General features: G+C 33.4%; 1 protein-coding gene across 1 annotated transcript; it reads left to right on the forward strand.

The window, feature by feature from the left end:
- The first annotated feature begins 17327 nt into the window (after positions 1 to 17327).
- On the forward strand, positions 17328 to 21090 carry Fcp3C (Follicle cell protein 3C). Its single transcript, XM_089647349.1, has 4 exons — positions 17328 to 17338; positions 19534 to 19695; positions 20468 to 20690; positions 20976 to 21090. Exons 2-4 carry the CDS (start codon positions 19627 to 19629, stop codon positions 21077 to 21079), a joined length of 396 nt encoding a protein of 131 aa, XP_089503475.1. The 5' UTR covers positions 17328 to 17338; positions 19534 to 19626; the 3' UTR covers positions 21080 to 21090.
- The last annotated feature ends 2674 nt before the right edge of the window (positions 21091 to 23764 follow it).

A 23764-nucleotide genomic window follows, 5' to 3' on the forward strand; every position in this document is an offset into this window, starting at 1 on the left:
GAAAGAGGAAGGTGGGGAAGTACCTGGCTATTCAGATCTAGTCACTAAACACAGCTAAAGCCATTTGGAGCAACGTTTCAATTCTGAATGGTGGTCTTACACCAGGGCGATACTGGTAGTATCTTCCACTCTGGAACGTGCCGCAAATATACTATATATTATTTTAATTAATTAATTGTGAAATAACACAAATCAATCAAATAAAATTTATTTGCGCACGCCGGGTTCGAACCCGCGACCTTCGGAATGGCAGTCCAATGCGTTACCACTGGACTATGCCGGCCGTCTGCTATGAGGCTGAAGATAGTGGAGAGGGGAGGGTGATGGAGAAGAGTAAGGTAGGGAAGTACCTAGCTATTCAGATCCGTTCACCAAACACGCCAAAAGCCATTTCAAGCATGGTTTTAATTCTGAATGGTGGTCTTACACCAGGGCGATACTGAGAGTATCTTTCACTCTGGATTGTGTTGCAAATGAACTATATATTATTTTATATGATTAAATTATGTTGTAACACAAATTAATCAAATAAAATTTACTTGCGCATGCCGAGATATGAACCTGCGACTTCGCAATCTTTATCCTATCAGATACACGTTTAAACCAATCATCAGTTGATTCTTTCCTTTTATAACCCCATTCTTTTCACTTTAATTCATAAGAATTTCGTTCCTCTGGTGGATATTCTTGACTGATGTTTTATTTTTTGTACTATAAAAATAAATCTAGCGTATTTTGATTCAATGGTGACATTGTTTAAAGCGAAAAATACAGTACAAAATTGTCAGACTAGTTTAACAATGTGAATTTCTCTTCTATTATTATAAATATTAAAGAATATTAATTATTGCATTCTATACCAGTTATAATGATTATCGAATCAGCCTAAGGAAAGGCTCATTAGTATAACAATTTAATATTATTGTTTCTCATTAATAATAATGATAAAATAATTACTCCACTATATATAGTAAAGTCTCATCGAAATGATTATTAAATACTTTGTAGTGATTTTAATATTACATCTAATGCAGCTCAACTAGGGAGCTATTTTTGAAACTTTTGACTTATTGACTAGCTATGATAAGACATTATAAATTATTTGATTGTAATATATTATTATCGTAATGATATTCTGACATGTAAGAAATTGCTTTATATAATATTTTATTCTTTTAGTCGATACTTTTGTAAAGATATTTTCTCAAGGTGTTAAAAATATGAATATTTTTCAATGAGATGTCAAAAAGTAATAAGTTGTTAAAAATAACATAGCCACTCGAACGGTCGTGTTGATAATTGAAATACTAGTCCAGCGACCGGGATTTCGTTCGATTTGGAAATTTCCCGCTCTCTTTAAAAAAAAATCATACCTCCGAATTTAATACCGAAACATAGAAATTGATTGTAATGCTATATAGCCAATGAATTCACCCATGTTTTACCATTTATCCCATATTTTTAGGAATTATAAACAAATTATTAAAAAATCGTAAACTTTATGAACTCGCGAATTTTGCATGTTAGTTCCTTTTACGTGGTACTTATTCGGGTCAACATTGAATGTTTTCTATTTCTGTATGTTGTCTATGGCCTATTTGATAATCACAGATACAAATATATAGTAGAAAACTCAATGTTTAATCATGAACAGCTATTTGAAAGTTTTGTGTGAAAAATATTTTCTATAATTTGTGTTTGCAAACTGTCACAATTGAGTGCTCTAAATTAGGATATTTAATATGTTTACCGCCAAATGGGAAATTATTATCTTAGCTTTCTACTAATGCAAACTGCAGATTGGGGGAAGGTTTGAAAAAATGCAAGCGATTGCTCAACACGTTTTGCAATCGTTCGAGTGGCTAAAATCACAGTCAAAATTTTGGATATTTTACCAAAAGATAAACAAAAATATGGATGGAACTTCATAAGTTTTTAAAAATATTGACATTTTTCAATAAGGGGTTAATATTTTGAATATGAAATGTCCAAAACACAAGATATTTCTTAATAAAAGAATTTTGAATATTTTACAACAAGATATCTAATTATGTACATGTTTCATAAGAAAATACGAAGCTGAATACATAAATGTTTTACATTAAAATTTCTTAAATCTGGTTAAGGTACACAATATTTATATTTATTACGTACTGGGTGTATAAAAAAATATGGCACACTTTTAAAAACAATTTTTTTTATTGACAAATCTTATTATTGTTTTGCATATTTTATTACTAAATAACATGAATTCAAAGAAAAGTAAGTATAGGGTGGTGAAATGGACCCTTTAATATTGTTTCAATAAACATTTAAGCTGTAGTCTGTAATTTTGAAAAAGTGCAAAACGATTGGTACAAATGACGTACAACTTGACAGCCTTGCCCAAACGGTTTTACAATTTTAATTAATTATATTTATTTCTTAAGTTAACCCTTAGTGTGCCAGCTAAAATGCCAAGCGGCCCGCCATTTGCGGACGACACTATTTTCGTAATGACATACATACGTAATGTTTTTTTTTGCAAAAAAAACTTTTTTTTCAGATAATGTGTTTATACAGGGTGTATCGGCACGTACCCGACAAATTTTAACCAGCGATTCCTGAGCATATATGGAGTAAAAAATGTTAAAGCCACTTTGCTGTTCGGTAACGTTGTTTTTAATAAAAAAAATATTAGTCACATTTTCACCACATGTCACCACTGTTTTATCCTTTGTCAAAGTTTGAAAACCCATCTGGCAATATTTTATTCGAATTCCGTTGAATAATGTACGTGTGTACCTATATTGGCGCGCTTTTACAATCACAACGAAATGGCACGGCACCATTCGTCTCATTTCTAACTATTATTATTTAGTGTGTGCGAAAGAGCGAAGACGCTTTTCGACATACTTGCTTATAACAGCTGTTGAACACGAAAAGCAATGCCAATGACAGTGATGTAGTGTGGAAATTTTTAATTTTTTTGTTTTTAATTGAAAAAAAAATGTTACCGGACAGCAAAGTGCTCATAACATTTTTTACTCCAAATGTGCTAAGGAATAGCTGGTTAAAGTTTGTCGGGTTAGTGCCGATACACCCAGTATATTTAAAAAAAAAATACGTTTATGTATCTATCCTGTATAGTTTCCCCAGAATATATTCTAAGAGATATTTTTTATCTCTCTATTGTTAAAAAAAATTGATGAAATAATGAAGAAATAAGTAAATATTTTTTAGTTTTACTATATTTTCCAGCTAAATAAACACTCTTCACAATAAAATTAAGTCATGTGAAACTTTGCCGTTACACTACTACTAATGACATTTGAGTCATTTTCACAGATAAAAATCAATGTTTGCAAGTGACAAAATGACAAGCTGTAATAAATATTAAGATATATTATTTCCTTGCCAAGCGAATAAAATTTATTTTTGTATGCTAGGCGCATTTTTTAAGGTTCAAAATACCATAAAATCAAGGCAATTGCGGTGAGTTCCTAGCATATTCGCTATGGATTTGCTGGCATCCCAAGGGATAAAACATGTGTATATATTTTCAAATTACTGTATTTTCCTTAAAATAAATAACTAGGGCAACTACAACAGTCTTCAATAGCATTTAATTAAATAAATAATATATAAAATGCGACTTAATATATTATTATACTAAATTACGTTAAATAACTGTAATACTAGTTTTTTTACTTTGTGAGATTAACCTATGCATTTCTGATGGGCTTCTCAGATTGCCAAAATTTACTAAATTTGTGTGTATGTTCTTGTATAGAGACTAATTAATGTAAAACTTTGAATTAAATTTAATGTTCCATGATGTTGAGTTATCATGTAACCAAATATGGTGACAATTCAACACACCTTCAACGAGTGATATAAAGTTATTATAAGTGATGGAAAAAAACTAACCTAGGTAACCTATTTAATCTAGTTTTTATTTCATCACTTTTCATGACTTTATATCACTTTTAAAAAGTGTGTTGAATTGTCATTGTGTTGAGTTATCATGTAACCAAATATGGTGACAATTTAACACACCTTTAACGAGTGATATAAAGTTTTTATAAGTGATGGAAAAAAAACTAACCTAGGTAACCTATTTAATCTAGTTTTTATTTCATCACTTTTCATGACTTTATATCACTTTTTAAAAGTGTGTTGAATTGTCATTTTGTTGAGTTATCCGGTCACCATATTTGGTTACATGATAACTCAACACAATGACAATTCAAAACACCTTTAACGAGTGATGTAAAGTCATTAAAAGTGATGGAAAAAAAACTAACCTATTTAATAACTTTTCATGACTTTATATCACTTTTTAAAGGTGTCAAGAATTGTAATTTCGATTAGTCACCAAATTTAATATGGTGAATTTATGCGCCATTATTTATTAATGTCCTTCAGAACAATGATCAGATAATCCCCTAGAAGTGTGATTTATACCGATTTGAAATAAAACACTTGTTGCCAATTTACTTAAGACTTTTTGGCCCCTAAGACCTCAGACAGGCCAATCAAATCTATCCGTTCAAGAAATCAATTTCACCAAAAGTGAGGAAAAATTAAGCTTACTTTTGGCACATGGACTTGTCCACAACACACTTTATCGGTTTATCTCTTCTGTGCCCATAAACAATTGAAAAAATCCATGTAAATAAAATATTAAATCGATCCACAAATTTGTAATGAAATTTGGCCCAAAATACCCCTCCGAATTTAGTATATAAAATGTAGTATTTAATTTATTTTTATTTGATACCACACAGGAGTCCTGTCCGAAGCCTGTGTCACTATGGCATCCTCAATCTGGGAAGGTTGCGAATCTGGCTATTTGGATGTGGTCACTAAATATAATTAGCCATTACAAGCAATGTTTCAATCCTCAGTGTTGTTCTTTCACCACTGTGATACTAAGAGTATCAACTCCATATTTAGGCCATTCTTCCATAGGGATACGCAAGTATTCGATAATCGACGATTTAAGTATGTTGGGGACTGCCGCAATAATTCTCTGTGGAGGTGCTTACACAAGCACACTTGCCGTCATATTGTAAACTCGTCAGCGACGCCAGCCGTGCGCGGTCTTCTTTTTCCATTTGCATTGTCAAGACTTTAAACATAGCGTCACTTGTGTGAGACATTTTGTAATGTCAATCAATGCTAGGAACAAAACAGTCAACAAGGAATGATAAATGATAGTGAAAAATGACAGTTTCAGCAACTGTTTGCTTGTGAGTTAGGTCATGAAAGCATTCTAGTTTTGACGTTTCGAAAATTCGCAACGCTTGTCTTTTGATTTTAGTAGCGATGTGTATGTATTTGTTTATTAATTTTATTTTAACCATTTGTACATCCAAGTTTACAAATGTCTAATTTATTATAACCTACATATAAGGTTTTCCAATAAGAGGTGTTATTTTGAATAGCCCGCTATTTCGGTAGATGTTACTTTTGAAGTTGTCATTTTTTGACATTTGACAAGTAGAAACTACGCCATTAATAAAAATGGAACGATACACGCTTCAACAACGCATTGAAATTATTAAAATTTACTTGAGTGAATCAAATGCAAATCATCTTGAGTGATGAGGCCCATTTCCACCTCGGTGGCTTCGTCAACAAGCAAAATTTTCGCATGTGGGGCTCGGAAAACGCAAGAGTTATTGTTAAAAAGCCTCTCCATCTTCAACGTGTGACTGTTTGGTGCGGTTTATGGTCCGGCGGAGTCATTGGACCTTACTTTTTCGAAAATGAGGCTGGAGCAACAGTTACGGTGAATGGATTGCGCTATCGAGAAATGATTAATGATTTTTTATGGCCGGAATTGGATGGTATTGATCTGGACAACGTTTACTTTCAACGAGACGGCGCTACGTGCCACACAAGCAACGAAACGATTGATCTTTTACGGGAAAAGTTTCTTTGATTATCAAAATAACACCTCTTATTGGAAAACCCTGTACATCATTACTTTTTCTTTTGATTAATATGGCTCCTACAATCCAGCTTAAATCTATCAATTGGTGCAGACTTTATAGTTTCCCGCAATATAATATTATTGTAGACTCTTGTATATTGGCTTTGTCCTTTTTTGGTAGCCTAATTTCATTACACATTCTTGTGTTATATCTCTGAAAGTCATTGTTATACATAATTTTGGCAACTGGTTATTTATTATTGCATGTATAAATATCAATAAGCGTTCAAGGTTAGCGTCTATTTCACTGTTAGCCAATTTAGTTCCTTTAACATTTTAGTTTTCTTTTGAAAGTTTAGTTCGCCTAGGTATTATTGTCATCGCTCTATATTGGAGATTTTGCAATTTATTTTGTTTTCTGTCATTACATAAGAAAAGAATCATTGAAATTGTTGTATAGACTGTTTGCAACTTGAGTACACTACATGAGTATCTGATACTTGGCTATCCCTGTGAAAGAAGGACTTTATTTAACATTTTCACAATCCCAGTAAAACTAACCACTAACTAACCTATTAGAATATGTAATTTTTCATTTGACTGTGTGATTATTCTATTCTAAGCTATATTTAAAGTAGGAGCGTAATGCATAAATTGAAGTACATATTTATTTGTAATCCTGCCTTTAATCTGAACTACCTGTTGAATATTGTGTGCGACCCGCAATAAACATAGAATCTACCTAATATAAACTACGAATGTAATCAAAATATATTTAGACATAAGAAATGAAAGAGTCCATAAATATTATGCTTAAAATTTCATATTAAAATAGTTAAAAAATTGCCAACACTTTCTTTCATAAACATCAAAATGAATTAATAAGGAACTCCAGTCCTTTTTTGCTATCAATTTTCAATGTTTAAATTTTTTGAATCCTCCAAAACCGCACCAAATCTGTGAACGTGACGTGTGACATCACCAGTAACCAGTCTCACAAAGCCAAATTTATTTTTTTCAACCTCCGCTGTATTTTGTATGTGAGTTGAGACGTTTTTTATTGTAACCGGTCTTAAAATTGAAGAAAACTATGTAAAATGTTAGCATCTCGTCACTAAATTTATTGTATTAATAGTCCAGTCAGTGGGGAGTTTTACCTTGCAAAAGGTTAGGTAGTAGCGATTTTGATATATGTTGTTAAGATTGGGACTCTAAGGAAAAAAAAAAGTTTTCGACCTTGGGAGGGTCGAGCTCGACCCGCCATCTTGGATTGAAGGTGCCAAAATTTGTTTTTTTCAAAATAATTGTGAAGTGGTCGTTTTTACAACCAAATTGTTAAAGGAAAACTTAAAGAACTAAATTACCTACATTTTTTGTAGAAAGTTTTTTTTTGTAAGTCTAATAGGTAACGAGTTACAGTGGCGAAAATGTTAATATTTTTCTAAAAAATGATGAAATTCACAACTTTGTAATTTTTTCGGGTTATTCGTTACATAATTATAATAATTTTGCTTACTCATTACTGTGGTATCCCCAGTAGATCTACTCCACAGATATACCAGCGATGGTAGATTTCGAAATTATGTTACATTACTATGAATTATGTTACTATAAATTATGTTACTTAATAATAGTCTTCGTCATCAATGTCATCATCTAACTCATTGCCTGTGATACTGAGATTCTGGGCTTCCATTGACAAAATCTCTTCTTCTTCGTCATCGACATCGATGTGAACCTCTGGCGAATTTCGGCATGTTTGACCATTACAGCACCCACATACAATAGAACACTTCAATCCAGCTTTCCTGCAGCTACATGCGACGCCGCATCCTTTTTTACAATTGCATGAAAAAAATAAGTCTCGGGTGCTGGTTTCTTTGTCATTCTTACTGAAACAAGCCCGTTGGTTTCACGTTTCCAGCCCCAGTTTTCTGGATTTTTTTGGATTCCATACCATTTTTGGACTTGATGGTACGTTCTAAATGCATGGTACCATGCAGCGTCGTTCATTGGTGGCAAAGAGGCAAGATTGATTTTGTTTTTTGCTGTCGACTTTGCGAAACGTTTGTAGCGGACTTCTTCCAAGGTTTCCTTATCCATGACACCCCCGTACAAAGCAACAAGAAAACGTGTTCCTGCAACTGCTATGTCTTCTGGTGTTGCATCATGTTGTTTGAAGATTCCTATCATGGCATTGAGTCTTGTGTCGTTTTGCACAAGCGAACAAAATTTTGTTTTTCCTTGGTTGAAGAAGGACGATGTTGTATCGCAGCCGCTAAAGGCATGAAGAAACAGAATATTCTCAGCAGCCTCTTTGTATTTCACACTATTCGCGGAATACAGTCTTTCAAAAGTTTTGCCTCTCCCGGGTTTGCGAAGATATATACTACTTTTGGGTGGTGATAATGCTGTCAGCAGAACTAGGAGATCAACGTCTTCGCCAATCATGAAAACAGCGTCATATGATGAACACAAGGAAATCGCAGTATTGACAATCAACTCATCAGCATCTTCTTCAGCCTGCTTAGCTGTAAAATCATCCTGTATAAATTGCTTTGTAAGAATCGAAATCAGACGGACTTTGTTATTTTCATTGGCTAAAAATCGTTCTTGTGAAACTTGAACTGGCATTGTTCCATCGAAAAGAACATCTGCAGACATGTGCTTCTTCGATCGGCGAAGTCTTTCTGCGGTTTTCGTATTTTTTTCACCATCATCAAGCGGATATCCATCGAAAACAATGACTGCATGTGATAGTGATTTCTTACATAGTGAACGTACTTCTCGCAAATTGACCCAAAATAATCATTCCGATTCCATACAACTTTATATAAAAGATGTCCTCCATCCACAACATTAATTTTGCTACCTTCAAGTTGCACGCCTTCTGGAAGTTGTTCGAAAACACCATAAAATGATGATTTCGTACCTTTGCGCATTCCTTCTTCAGTGAAAAGCGACAAAGGAAATGGGACGAGTTCGAATTTAAGGAAATCCTTCAATTCTTCGTCGGATTTCTTCACAATACACATTCTCTGTAACAACATTAGCGGGTTGATGGAAATAGTTGTTTCGCCGACCTTTGCTGCTGTTGACTGCTATTAATGGAATAACTTTGTCCTTACGTTTAAATTTTATAGATTCAAAATTTTCAGACGTGGTAACCATGTTCGACATCCTCTCGGTACCTATTTCTCTGGATAAATGACAATTAATCTTTTCATCCCCGACAATTCCAGTACTGATAGAAAGAAGTGAATTGATTTCGGGGAAGGGACAATGCTGAGAAAACCAATCCAACAGCTTTTTATCAACAAAATTTATCAAGAAAATTGGAGTTTTACAATTTTTTGTCAAAATTTTCTTCTTTCAACCGCCGTAACTCGTTACCTATTAGACTTACAAAAAAAAACTTTCAGCAAAAAATGTAGGTAATTTAGTTGTCTTTAAGTTTGCCCTGAACAATTTGGTTGTAAAAACGACCACTTCATAATTATTTTGAAAAAAAACAAATTTTGGCACCTTCAATCCAAGATGGCGGGTCGAGCTCGACCCCCCCAAGGTCGAAAACTTTTTTTTTTCTTTAGAGTCCCAATCTTAACAACATATGTGAAAATCGCTACTACCTAACCTTTTGCAAGGTGGAGCCCTTTTTTATCCCCCACTGACTGGACTATAAACCAAAGTGCAAAAATAGATCCATGACCGCATCCAATAAACAATTTACCGGTGTTCAAAAATCTGCATTAACTACGAAAGAAAAAATGTTGTATACCATAGGTATATTACTCATGTAGACTGGGTGTCATGTATGATGTCAGAATCAGTGTGTTTTATAAATTCTATGTATAATAATAAATAATAAAACTTATATATTCAGAATCAGCGTTTATTGATCTATGTGCATATATTTCATTTATGCCATAATATTTTTTGCTGGAGTTCTTTATATTATACATTTATACACATTATATCAACTGCTCCAAGCAAAAAGAACACGGTGAATTTATTTTGTTTAAAGAAGTGAGATTTAGGTGGTATTTCACTATGTCGGGCTAAATATCTGACTAGCTATCCGTTGGCTGGCTTTAAAGATCAGAATAACTTCGTTATTCAACGGCGACCGTTTCACCATTGTTGCCGAGCTTCCGGATAGATAACACTCGACATAGTCTGGCAACATCGCAAAATTTTTGCAGTTACTCCATCTACTGCCACGGCTGTCATGCGTCACAGTCCGCACACCGCAAAGTGTGCATTTGTTTAGTTATGTTATGTTGATTATCAGGTCACTTTAGATAGATTCGTGTCGAATTAATACATTGTTTCTTATTTTGAACACAATCAAATAATTCAGGATGGATCATACAAGCATTCAAATTCATTCAACAAAATTCGACTCACTTCTCCGCTGTCAAACTCGGAATGTTTTGACGCCATCTTTGATTCGAGGAATAGCGCCTAACGTGAGGTTCGAGCACTGATTAGTCAAATCGAACTTTAACCCGAGCGTTAGCGTTATTCAGATATAGTGAAAACGAAAAAATTACTAATCCGCGGATTAGTGCTTAGTCAGAACATAATCAGAGATAGTGAAATACCCCCTTATAGTGATTTGAAAATGTTTAATTCATTTTAACCAAAGTAAGGAAAAATGGAGCTTACTTTGAGCAGATGCCCACAACTCACTTTGACGAAAAAATTATCTTCTACTGGTTTATATCTTCTGTGGCTTAAGCCATTTTGACCTGTAAATATAATTTTTTAATACTGAAGTCACCATTTGAATTATTAAAATTATATCGGAGAAGAATACTATATACTAATAAATCTAAACGATACGTGAAATACACGAAAACAAGACACGGAATAATAAAAAGATTACAGCCGCTACTGGGAATCAAACCCAGGATCTCTATCTTACGAGGACAACGTCTTTAACCACTCGACCATTGAAACCCAATTATTTTTGTCGATCATATTTCAAATTCAGAATTAACAATATTATTTTGCAACTAATTTTTATGATTACAAAGTTCTAAAATATTGGTTTGTAACCAACATAGTGTCTCGGATAAACATATCCAATTTTTATAATTAGGTTATATTATTATTGGTCGATTGGTTAAAGACATTGTCCCTGTAAGTCCTTATTCTGTTTAATGTTTCAACTAAATTTATTAGTGTTACCTTCAAAAGGTGTTGCTTATTTCTCTAACACCAACAACAATGTATGTATTTCCATTCGAATACACCACTGTCGATATTGGTAAAATATTTATTTATTTTATATATTTCTTAATTAAGATAATATTTATCTGCACATTAATGTGCTTTTTGGACTTGTTTAATAATAATAATGTAATAGTTATAAAAGCCTTTTTTGATAATATTTATAAACATTAGAATGATTAGTAAACTCTAGATTTTCATTAGAGTATAAACTTGCCAATGTAACAATACACTTTGTTCCGTAGAATTGTTTTTAGGTAATTGAGTCCATTTTAATCAATGACCTAAAAATTAGATTGTTGCTTTTGTAGGTTACTATTATTTTTTCAAACTTAAGTTATGTTTTAACGTTTTTGAATTGTTTCTATCGTTCGTACCTCATTATTTGACATCAAAATTAATTGATTGTAATCTTGGAAATTGTTTAAAATTCTCTAACCATTGACAATCTCATCCTATCACAGTGGTGCGGCTAGCACTTAACTTACGTATTTCGTATTGCCCTGTTACATCACCCTTCTATTATTTTCGCCTTATTATTACAATACTCTCTCAGTAATCTCAGATTATGGTGCATTCATACAGAAAATGCAAATAATTTAAACAGGATTTCGTAAAAACAAATACCGCCATCAATCTTTTTGTAAATTTTACAGTTTTTGGTATAATGTTAACTCCTCGGGCCTCTGGCATATTGTATATCCGCTTTGCAATAAAATCCAAATAAATGGAATAATTCTGAACGTCTCTGAAAACTAAACTACTGTTTTTAAAAGGTGATGAAATGTACTTTCAAATAGTATTATTAGAAATAAACATAATTTTAATTATTAAATTTTGAATTCAAACATATAAAATGGCTCACCTTATGTTTTTTCGTCTAAACACTGAACTAAAATTACAGATAACAAAAAAAATAAACATTTTATTAGAGAAATGTATTTTAAAAATTACTGCCACCTTACTTTTTTGTCATTTCATATAAAAATAATTAATAAAAATTCACAAAGTTTCATATTTTTTTCTCAAATTGCGGTCGAGCCGTAGGTTTCATAGAGGTGTTCATTTAATTTCTTTTGTGGTTAACTTTTAGATTTGAATAAAAAGCTTGATTTTTTTCAACATCATATTTCTCACCATGAGAGTAAGGGAGATGCAACAATTTCTATGAGACCATATGAGCTATTCTAAAAACCGAACAAATTACCCGAGGGTTAAATTTAATTTGTCATGTTCACGCTTGCGAGAAGACTCCATTTTGTAAACTTATTCGAACAAAAAACGTGCAGAAGGAAACGAGCAAAAACACAATGACTAACCAAGTTGTTCTAAAACAACAATTAACAATGAACCTAGTAAAATTCTCAGCTCTAGCAAGCTAGACAGCGGTATAGTAACTGAGTTTGTACAAGTAATATAACCCAACCTATCGGTCTACAAAGCTTGGCGTTCTAGGCAGGCACGCGATAGACTACTGAATTTGGCATACGAATACCAGCCAATTATAGAGCTTGATTTTGTGCTTTCAACTAGTAAAAATAACGGCCGATTATAGTAGTTGTCGGATAACCGAGCGGCATATTACTGGGGAGAGTACTGTATTTTACTTTATTCCTTTTTATCTTCTGATAAGGAATTTTTATGAAGTTTGACTGTGGTAATACTAGATTGGGGTGTTTCACAGAAATTCATATGTAAAATTGTCATCAAATGGCCAATCAGTGCCATTTTGGTTTTTTTTTTTGCATTTGATTGGTCCCTGTTAATCGCAGTTTCTAGTTCCTTTTCAGATCCTGTCAAATTGTAATCAACTCAAATTCTACTGAACACAATTTTTTCAATAGCTGAAATGGACTAGAATCGGCGTGATATGACGTTCAACTTGTACTGAATACTTGTTATGTTTTTTCAACTTATTGTACTGATCACTTATTATGTTTTTTTTCAACTTATTGTACTGATCACTTATAATATTTTTTCAACTTATTATACTGATCACTTATTATATTTTTTTCAACTTATTGTACTGATCAATTATTATGTTTTTTCAACCTATTCAACTTATTGTACTGATCACTTATATGTTTTTTTAAACTTACTGTACTGGTCACTTATTTTCAACAATAATAGTTGGTTAATTAAGTTTCTTATTATGTTTCTTTGATTGAGTTTTGTTCGTTGGTTTAGTTTTGATGTGATATTTTGTATTTTATGAGATTTGATAGATCTTTATAGAGAAACTATTATTACAAAGCCACTCATGTATAATACAATATGATTGATTCGTCAATTTGTATTAGTAATATATTTTGTCTTGTCCTGTATATACAATTTGTGTGTGATAAACAAAATAAACTTCATTATATGAAAATGTTGTGTTCTCAATTACGTTGTATAAGTAGGCAGAGAGGATAAAACACCAAACAACTCTGTCTTACTTTTGACCCAACATAAGTGTTTAATTCACTTGATCATGTAATGTACAGGGTTTTCCAATAAGAGGTGTTATTTTGATATTCAAAGAAAAATGCCATTTTTTAATATATATGATCGAATGTTTATTTCATTATAAAGAGGAAGGTATGCCGTTAATAGTGAAAAATACCATATCCTTTTCATGAAATTTTCCATAACTCCTGTCCTCGATAGCCTCACGAATTCCATCTTTGAGGTCTTGAATCGACGCTGGGCTGTTGGCGTAGACCTTCTCTTTCACGTGGCCCCAAAGGAAGAAGTCGCAAGGTGTTAAATCACAAGATCTCGGTGGCCAATTGTGATCACCTCTTCGAGAGATAACCCTTTCCGGAAACTTTTCCCGTAAAACATCAATGGTTTCGTTGCTTGTGTGGCACGTAGCGCCGTCTTGTTGAAAGTAAACGTTGTCCAGATCAATACCATCGAATTCTGGCCATAAAAAATCATTAATTCCTTAATTAATATTTAAAATAACACCTCTTATTGGAAAACCCTGTATCTACCCTTGGTTGCAGAATTGCAGATACCCTCAGTATCACCCAGGTAAGAATTTTTTTTTATATGTGAAATTGCAGAAGACTCCCAACCGTTGGGAGCCAGTGAGACTATGGCCCATTGGGGTATGTTGTGAGGCTGAAGGTAGTGGGGAGGGGAAATGCCTGGCTATTCAGATCTGGTCACCAAACACGGCCAAAGCCATTTCAAGCAACGCTTCAATTCTGATTGGTGGTCTTACATCAGGACGATACTGAGAGTATCTTACACTCAGGAACATGCTGCATACCCCGCTTCACCACCTGCATTGAGAGGAATGGCGACTATGTCGAAAAATAGCTTACATATGTACTACGGTAACCATGTAATTTTTTTGTTTCAATAAAAAAATTTTGTAACCTACAAAAATTCAGTACACTTACTTTCTGGATACGCCTCCTATACATTATTTTAAATGAGAAATTTGTGAAATAACACAAATTAATCAAATAAAATTTACTTGCGCACTACGGGATTTGAATCCAGTTTGCTAGTCGAGAGCCTCACTACTCGACCATGGAGGCCGTCAAAAGATAACGATTCAATGAAAGTTTAATAAACCAGATCTAGATATCCACATTCTTCCTACCTTCCTCTATCTCATCTCCTTCCTTTCTCACTCCTTTGAAACTCTAAACAGTGGAACACCCTAACTGGCGGTGCTAGAGTCCCACTTTGGTATTTTTTCGCGGTGCCACATAAACTAAAATATACCTAATACTTACATGAATATATCAATCACAATCTATTATTTAATAAATTGTTGCTGAAGGAATTCAAGGCCAAGAAATCACCACTTCAAAATTTTAGACAACTCTCCAAGAGGCAATTACGACAATACCTAAAACGAAATGACTAGACTTTTTTTCACTTAACACTATCAATTTCGATAAATTGTTGTGATAATCAAAAAATCCAACTCAACAATATTATACAACGAGTTCAGCACAATTTTATTAGATACATAAATTTTATGCTTAAAATTCCAATTGAATACATTATGTCAGTTTGATGAGACAATTTCATTTAATAATGCTGTCTGACAGGAGAGTTATATCAGACCTGGTTGTATTACACACTTAATTGACACCCCTGCCCCCGTCGCCACTATTAAATTCCAGTGTACCGACTAGGAACACAAGACAAAATGTAACATTCTTCTGCAATACATACACAACCAACTATCAGACACACTCACTAACCATTAAGATTTTATATAGGTACTCAATTGACTGCCCTGCCACGTCGTCACCATTAAATTCCATGTACGGATTAGGAACACAAGAAAAAATGTAACATTCTTCTGCAATACATACACGACCAACTATCAGACACACTCACTAACCAATACGATGCATGATCTGGGCAACATCTTTGGTGGTATGTACTATCAATATATTTACTGACTTAAGCGTAATCTATACCAGCGCTTTGTTGAATCCTTCTATTTATATGTAGTAGCGTTGGTAATGTAGTTTTAGTGATTTGTATTATGTGTAGTATTTTTTTTAGTTTCTATGTTATTTTATGTTACTGTTACATGTTTTACTAATATTTTTTCGTATTCAGTTTATCACTTTAATGTTATGTCATCCTTGAAAAACTTTGTGTATAATTTTCTATAGTTCTCTATTTTATTTATTTATTCTTGGCTAATTTATATAACGCCGCTTTTGTGAGAGATCACCTCAGGGGCGCTTATGTAAATTCTTTTCTTATAATTTATTTATTGAACGCCCGTAGGGATTTTATAGACATAATACAGTTAAAATAACGCAGAAATTTAATACTTAAGTACATAAAATAAATATCATTTGATCATTAGATACAATAAACCTGCTTGAATCTGTGCAAAGGAGAGCGATCCGTCTGATTGACAATCCGTTGTTAACAGACTGATTGCCTTCTCTAATGCATAGACGCAATGTAGGCATGCTGTGTCTGTTCTACATGTATTTCAATGGAGCCTGCTCCAAGGAGCTAGCAGCATTGATTCCTGATGCACTGGTGCACGTGCGCGAAACTCGACAGACACGAACTGAACACCCGTTCACGGTTGACTTTGGCTTCATGAGAACGGGCCGTTTTTACGACTGGTTTTTGTGTAAGTCGGCTCGTATGTGGAACGAGCTACCGGCATCTGTTTTTCCTCCCTCCTATAATCTGAGCCTCTTCAAGGCCTGCATTAACAAATCCCTTCCTACAGCCCCTACCTCATTCCGCCTCACAACGCCGCCCAACCGGGTGGTGACATAGTTCCCCTGTCTGTACACTGCACAGGCAGGGACGCTCTTGTGAGGTGTCACATAAAAAAATAAAAATAAATAAATCGATCAACTACATTTTAGTACATCCAGAGTCTTAACTCTACTTGGTCTATAATGGTTTACATTTCACCAAATGAAACAGTTCTATTTGAAGTTATAAAATGTATTAAAGCAAACTTATGTTGGAATATTGTTGAGCTAAATATATCTACAACATAGGAGTATATGTTTCCAAATTTGGATTCGTCAAAAATCCATCTAAAAGCCCTGCTGGGCGTAAAACCAAATAAAATTAAATAAATTTTTGGATGATTTGTATGTTTGTGTATCGCCATTTTATGAAAGATAATCTCAAGGGTGGTGTGTTAGATGTTAGGTATTGTCAACACCTTGAAACTTTGGCGCCTGGAGCCACTCCAATTTATATTTATATCTCCATAGGGCCGACCCTGAAAAAATATATCACTCAAATTTAAAATATTGTAGCACAGTAAGCAATTATATTTTACTAAATTTCTATCTAATAGACGCTACTTTTTCAGAAATTTGTTTATGTAAACAATAAATTGATTGTTTATGTTTGAAGTCACGTTAGGCATAAGGAAATTGTTTGATAGGAAAGATCTCATAAATAATTAATTTAAGCACATATTATTCCATGTATAAAACACGTAATGAAACCATTTAGAACCAGCATATTTTATTTCTAATTCAGCGACCTGTCCAAGAAGTTGTCTTCAAAATGTGTGCTTTTTCATTTGTAAAGTTTTATTTGTCAGTTGTAATGGTACTTTTATTGTTTAAATCTGTTTTCTCCGACTATGATGACAAATTGTTGAACTTGATACCAAGATTAAAAGGCGGTGGGCTATTAAAGAATGCTTTGGTGAATTTTAAACAGCAAAGGGTATGCCTTTTTTATTATATTTTTATCTGTAACTAGCTGACGTGTACCTGGTGTTGCTCGAGAACTTATGAATGGTTTTTGGTAAAGTTTTGAGGTTATAAATTCTATTATAGAGTACCTGACAAATGGGTGCCTTTTAAAAGTGGAAATACTATTATTGTATTGTAATAAGTATTTGTTTCACTTGATCGTGCCATGACTTCCTCAGGCGTTCTCTACTTTTTCAACCATTCACCTCCAAGTCGTACATTCTACCATACACATATATAATACAATTATACCACAATTCACTTTACAATAATATCATGAAATCCACACTTTTACTTTTAAAAAACTACATTACATTGACTATAATTCAACGCCATATCTCATTCCAGTGCAGAAATAAGAGTTAAGTCTTCCTCGGGCGTCCTTGACTTTTTTTACCATTCACAACTGTATACTTTAAAAAATTTACATTATATGGACTTTGATTCAACTCCTTATCTTATTCCCATGCAGAGATAATGTTTAAGACGAAGCTTAATGCTAAATCACTATTTTGATTAATCTTTATAACGAATTGGTGTACATTATGAATACCAAAAAATATTCTTTAGATAAATTGAAGATTTTCCTATAGTTTCGCTTGAGTAGAATACAAATAAAAAAATAAATTACTCAATAAAAAATATAAATGTAAACTACTAAAAAAAAAAATTCTCTATAGAAATGTATGAACACGTAAAGGAAAAGTAAGATTATCTGTTACAGTTTCACTTGATTAACTTTTTTGCTTTCTTATAAAATTTTTTACAAAATAAATAAAAACCAGTTTTGTGCTTGAAATCGAATATTTCTAGACTCCGTTTGTCAAATGATTTTAATGCCTATTACCTACCAATATTATTAAGGTATACCAAGAATACACACATTTTTGGCTTGTATCTTCCTATTAAAGTCTTCCTTGGACGTCCTAAATACTCCTTGTACTAATGAGAACAAACTTTGAAATTTTCAACAACATCAGTTCAGTAGTTTTGTAGTCTATAGAGTACAAACCAACAAAAAATCATTTTTATATGAATAGATAATAATAAAAAGTATTTTATTATCTACCTTTTTCGTAAAAAAAATATATATTGATAGCCACACTGAGATCTCCCGTGCTGAGAATTTAATTTACATATTATTAAAATTCACTAGTATGGATAATATGAAGTTATTATAAATATATTGAGTAGTGTTTTTTCTGAAATAATTATAATACATGGTGGTTTTTTGATGAGTTGGGTGGTTTCGGTTTCAGTCTGTATTTGGTGTCAGTATATTTTCTATTTCTTATCTCCCTATGTTTAGCATCCAGCTTTTTATTTAAGATTTAAATGTTATATGTAATATTGTTGTGAGTTTTGAATGAGAGTGAGATTTTGTTGTAGAGTTTAGTACCATAGTATAGGAAGCTTTTTTGGCCCAAATGCTGTATTTGTAGTTGCTTGTTGTATTTTTTTTTGACCCTGAGATCTAATGTTTCTAATATACATATTAGTAATTATTCATAGTAGTTATATTATCTTTTCTTCCATATATTTAGACTTATTTATCTAAAATTGATGATCTTTTAATGTGTTTGTATCTATGTCTTGTCCATACTTTGTTGATTAAGAAGGATTAATTTTATAAAAGAAACTACTCACATCATTCTTCTTCTTTTGCTTTGGAAATAGGTCTCTATACACGGTGTCCGGAAGTTCGTAGTACAAGCGGAGAACTGCTAAATCTACATCGCACTTGTAGTCGATTTTGCGGTATAAATTTTTTTGATTTTCAGGTAAATTGTGTCTGAAAATGGAATTTTTAATTACAATTTGAAAAAAATCTGTCTCTAGGGGGTTAATATCAGCTGTTTAATGTTTTTTTTCAATGTGTTGAAGTGTAATCCCAGCTCCAAAAGCTTTTTTTTACCATTAAGTAGCTGAAAAACTTGAAAAATATAAAGCGAAAAAAAATATTTAAGTTTCTCTGTGAGATGTAGATTCACCAGATTCCTGCTTATAGTACGAGTTTCCTGACACCGTGTATAATATCTTTAGTTTTACTGATGCATTCATTTGACGAACCTCATGCGTTAGGGAACAAAGACTCCATATCATTGCAGGTTAGTGATAATAATGTATTTTTAATCACTTATTTATCGATTTTTTTAATAATTTCAGAGCACTCCGTGTACTTGTGGAGTGTTCCTCGATGGCCAGTTGGCCAGTGACAACAGAATCCCCCCCGGAGGGAATCCAGCATTCGCTAAAGCGATGGACTATCCCATTTACCCGTGCGGCCCACAGGCTAATAAGTTGTGTATGGAGAGGTGCCTAGATCTGGTAAGAAAACTAACAAGTCTCTGTGTTTCCTCCCTCCTAGAAAAATTCATGTGTGTTATATGTTATATCTGCCTTACTTTGCAGATTTTGGTACTAGGAACTCTTTGTAAAAAGTAAAAGGTTCTACTTATAATTGTGTTTATTTACGTTACAATAAATAGGTCTGGATTTAGCTACACTGTTCATTACCCGAGGGTTGGTAATTCTCTGGTTCGAGAAGCTTGTTCCCTGCCAATATCATCTCACAAGTACTTGTTACACTCTAGCGACATCTGACGGACTCTGGAGTAAGCTTTATGACTAGCGCCATCTATTGCTTAAATACTCAACCTTATTACCATACATCACAATGTGCAACGCCACTTCAAAACGCAGGTTCACTCCTTCCTTTCCTCAAGTGGAATATGTTTATGCTGTGTTTAAAAGGTAACATAGATCACTGTAGAAATGTATTATAAGTTTGTACAGCGCCCTTGAGGTGATTTTGAACAAAAACGGTGCTATACAAGTCATCCAATTATTATTATTATTATTGACAATAAGTCATATTCACATCAAACATTCAACCGATCTGAATTTTTTAAAGCAATATCGTAAGAAGAATTTAAAGCCATTTATGAAAATGGTGTCTGGCAGACAAGGTACAACCGCAAGCTGTAAAAGTGTCTTTTTATCACATCACAAGTATTTGCATAGCCTATGTGCGCTTGTTTACACTCTCTAAGAGTTTTAAGGTTTAGGTAATTCATTATTCTATCTTTGAATTGAACAGGTAATCCATCACATGCCGTCAGCCGCCCCTTTGATCTGTTCTTCCATTAACCGAGACTGCTTCCGCGAGAAGGCCACTGTCTTCATCAAGAACTGCGACAGCTCTTGGAAGCCCACTGGATTCAAGTCAGGCAAAGAGTTTTGCTGCACCGGCGGGGTTGAGGTTATGTGTCCAAAGAGCATTCCTTTCAAACATCACCAACAATCTAAAAGCTTCCTCGGTGGTAAGTATCCATGTTTTACTGCCTATTTAAACATTTCTGGTGAATAGGTACGTTTATGATTGAACAAAGATATTAATTATTTGAGAACAATCAAATTTTCCATCAATCTCTCTTCAGTAATTTCAATTTATGTCAATAGATGTCACCACTGGTCAGATTTTATAAATGAGATGAGTTTTGATCAAAGATTTAAAAGATAATTTAATGTTTTGATGAAAGTAGAAGCTTATTCATTAAAATAATTATTCTATCTACTGATTATTAATATGGCTGACGTTTTTCCAGATTTATTGGGATCAGCGTCAACAAATCGGCGGTCTATCCCCGAGCTTCTACTAGATATAGCAGATTCTGCAGCCGATCTGGCAACTGATGTGTTGGGGTCCTAAAAATCAAGAACTTCGTAATTAGTTTTTGTTTCATTCTAAATATGTTTTGTTGATAAAAATAGAATAATAAACCTATTATATTTTGAAAATTTTAAACGTTTTTTTTTGCGAGGTAATGAAAAATCATGTGTTATTTAAATTTATTAATCTCTTTAAAATACCCATAAAAGCTTTAATTAAAATCTGCAAGTAGAATATATCCTTAGCCTTTGCTATTATGGAGATTTTTTTTGATAAGTCCTTTTATAAGTCTAAAAAAAAATATATGACATGCAAAATCTCCTACTTATGATCCCCTTTTCGGATATGTTTTTATTGTATAGTGTGACAAATTAAGTTATTTAGATTATGATCGGAAAACATTTGAATATTTGTACCCGAACTTTCCAAAATAAAATAAAACATGCATTTTAGCGATGTTTTTTTTGCATAGGCGATTTCGCACGATTCGAACATTACACGTTGAAGTGGTTCGCCACTGTTTAACAAAAAAAATGACGGATACATACCTTTTTAATTTATCTATCCTAAAAAGATATTTAAATTGGTACATTTTATAAATAATATTATCAAAAAAGGTTAGCGACCACTCCAAATAATCTCCGCGCTAGCAAAGGGGGGAAACTATCTCATACAGTGGCAACACTGAGAATGTGCGCCACCTGACCCCGTTTCCCGCGCTCTTCGCTGTCACAGCAAATCTATGGCTGACTGTCACAGATTATCAAATGCAATATGGCGGCACCGAGGCGAAAAATACAACAAACACCATAGATAAAATTATGGTGAAGTGTATATATTAGGTTTTTTTTATGAGTGGGTTGTTTTTTTATTTGATTTTTTGTGCGTTGGGGATTGGAGCTAGCTCACAGGGTTAACAACCCTGCTGTAAGACTAAGCAGGCATGCGCCGCTTTCTAATTTTAAAAACACGCATCCTTGGACACGCCATGAGAAAGAAATGCCTTTCTTATTATTATTATTCGTGGAGATTATTCCACTCTCCTGTGCCGGAAGACTTTCATTGTTACGGCTTGTTGATTGTTGACGCGCCGCGGCCAAACATCGCTGGAAATATCCTGCATTGTTCCTTGTTCGTTAGTTGTAGTTCCCGCCACGAATAGTTTCCCATTTTAAATCTAGGATTTGAATTTGAAATCCCACGCGGCCAGTTACCGCTTGTCCAGTCGTAAATTATTCTGTATTTGATTTATGTATTGTTCCCTACCCCTTTCATATATTTGATGCCTACCTCTTAATAAAATTAATTTCATTTGAACCCAGTGGTCGTGAATAAAAATACAAATAATTTTATCGTAAGTAACAGATTTTTTCACAAAATGAAATTAGTAATAGCAGGAATGGTGCCCTGGAGAGATGCCACCATGATGTAACATTTTTTGTTAAGTTGGTATTTATGAATAGTTATTTATCTCTACACAGGAGGTTGTACTACCATGAGCCTTTTCCATATTTGAGGCTGCTGTGCAGAGGGTATTTTCAAGAAGAGGGTGAAGTTAACTTAGATCACGAAAAAAACAATTTTTAGGAGGGATGAAACACAAAACTGGACAGATCACTCTACACTCTACGCAGTTGAAATTCCCGTATATTTTATTTTGTGAAGTTCTGTATGTCTAGCACGGTCGATCGAAAAAGGTTTTATCGATACTATCGGTAAGTTGTCATCGTTTCCAAGCCCGATTGCAGATCGCTAACGAACAAAAAACGCTACACGACGAAGTGTTCGTAATTTATTCGACGTGAACTGTTGTTTGCACGTTAGCGATCTGCAGTCGTGCTCGGGAACGATGACAAGTTGGCACAAATATTAAAATGATCGTAATTTAAAGAACTTTATTTGCCACACTATACAATTAAAGGAGTTTGTAGGTATGAGATTTTGCACCTTAAAGCATTTAGGCTATCAACACGTGTTCTAGTCGCAGTAGATATTTAATAAAAGCATCTATATTTCTAGGCCATCAAATTTTCAAAACGAAAACACATGATTTTGTATTACATCGTCGGTAAAGAAGACAAATCGTACAGGATTTATATTTGACTCCTAAAAATCTCAAAGCACGTCGTAAATTCTTGAAATGGAAAGTCACAACTAAGGTATATTGTTATTATTTATTATACAGTAAAGAATAGGTCTGAAAAAGTACCCACGTAATCTTTTTATTCAATAGAGAGAAAGTGATTTGTCAAGTCCCCTCGTCCGTGTAGAGACCCCTTTACAGTCCCGCGGCGGTAGGTACCTTGTCTCACATTACGTTGGTTTATTTTGAAACGCAAACCTAAATAACTTTTCGCTTTTCCACTTCCGCGCTTGATTCGGTAAAAACTACAAAATATTTTCACGAATAAATAATACCAATTATTAGTATCCATTATAATTATTATCGCAGTGGAACTTTCTTAAAAAATAAACAAAATAAAGCAATTATAAAACTTTCCTACCCTTTTTATGTAAGTATTTTAAGTGCTTCGTAGCAAAAGGGTAAAAAAATAGTTAGGTTAACTGAGTAGGTACTTGAAACTTGGTTCATGGCGGCCTTTTATTGAGTGTGAATAGCCACGGAATGAAAAAAAAATCACGATGGATAGCGGACCTACGATAGTGGGCGGACAGGAGCGGATTGGAAATTCGTACTAGTATTTTTATGATATCTAACACCGG

This window comes from Hesperophylax consimilis, chromosome 26 (assembly GCF_061612785.1).
Source record: "Hesperophylax consimilis isolate HC1 chromosome 26, BYU_Hcon_1.0, whole genome shotgun sequence".
NCBI classification, from domain to species: domain Eukaryota; kingdom Metazoa; phylum Arthropoda; class Insecta; order Trichoptera; family Limnephilidae; genus Hesperophylax; species Hesperophylax consimilis.

Bases quoted from the DNA above. Each gene is read 5' to 3' on its own strand.
- Fcp3C (XM_089647349.1), top strand. From the start codon at position 19,627: ATGGACTATCCCATTTACCCGTGCGGCCCACAGGCTAATAAGTTGTGT. The intron at 19,696-20,467 runs GTAAGAAAACTA...TGAATTGAACAG, and splicing joins TGGAGAGGTGCCTAGATCTG to GTAATCCATCACATGCCGTC. The intron at 20,691-20,975 runs GTAAGTATCCAT...ACGTTTTTCCAG, and splicing joins ATCTAAAAGCTTCCTCGGTG to ATTTATTGGGATCAGCGTCA.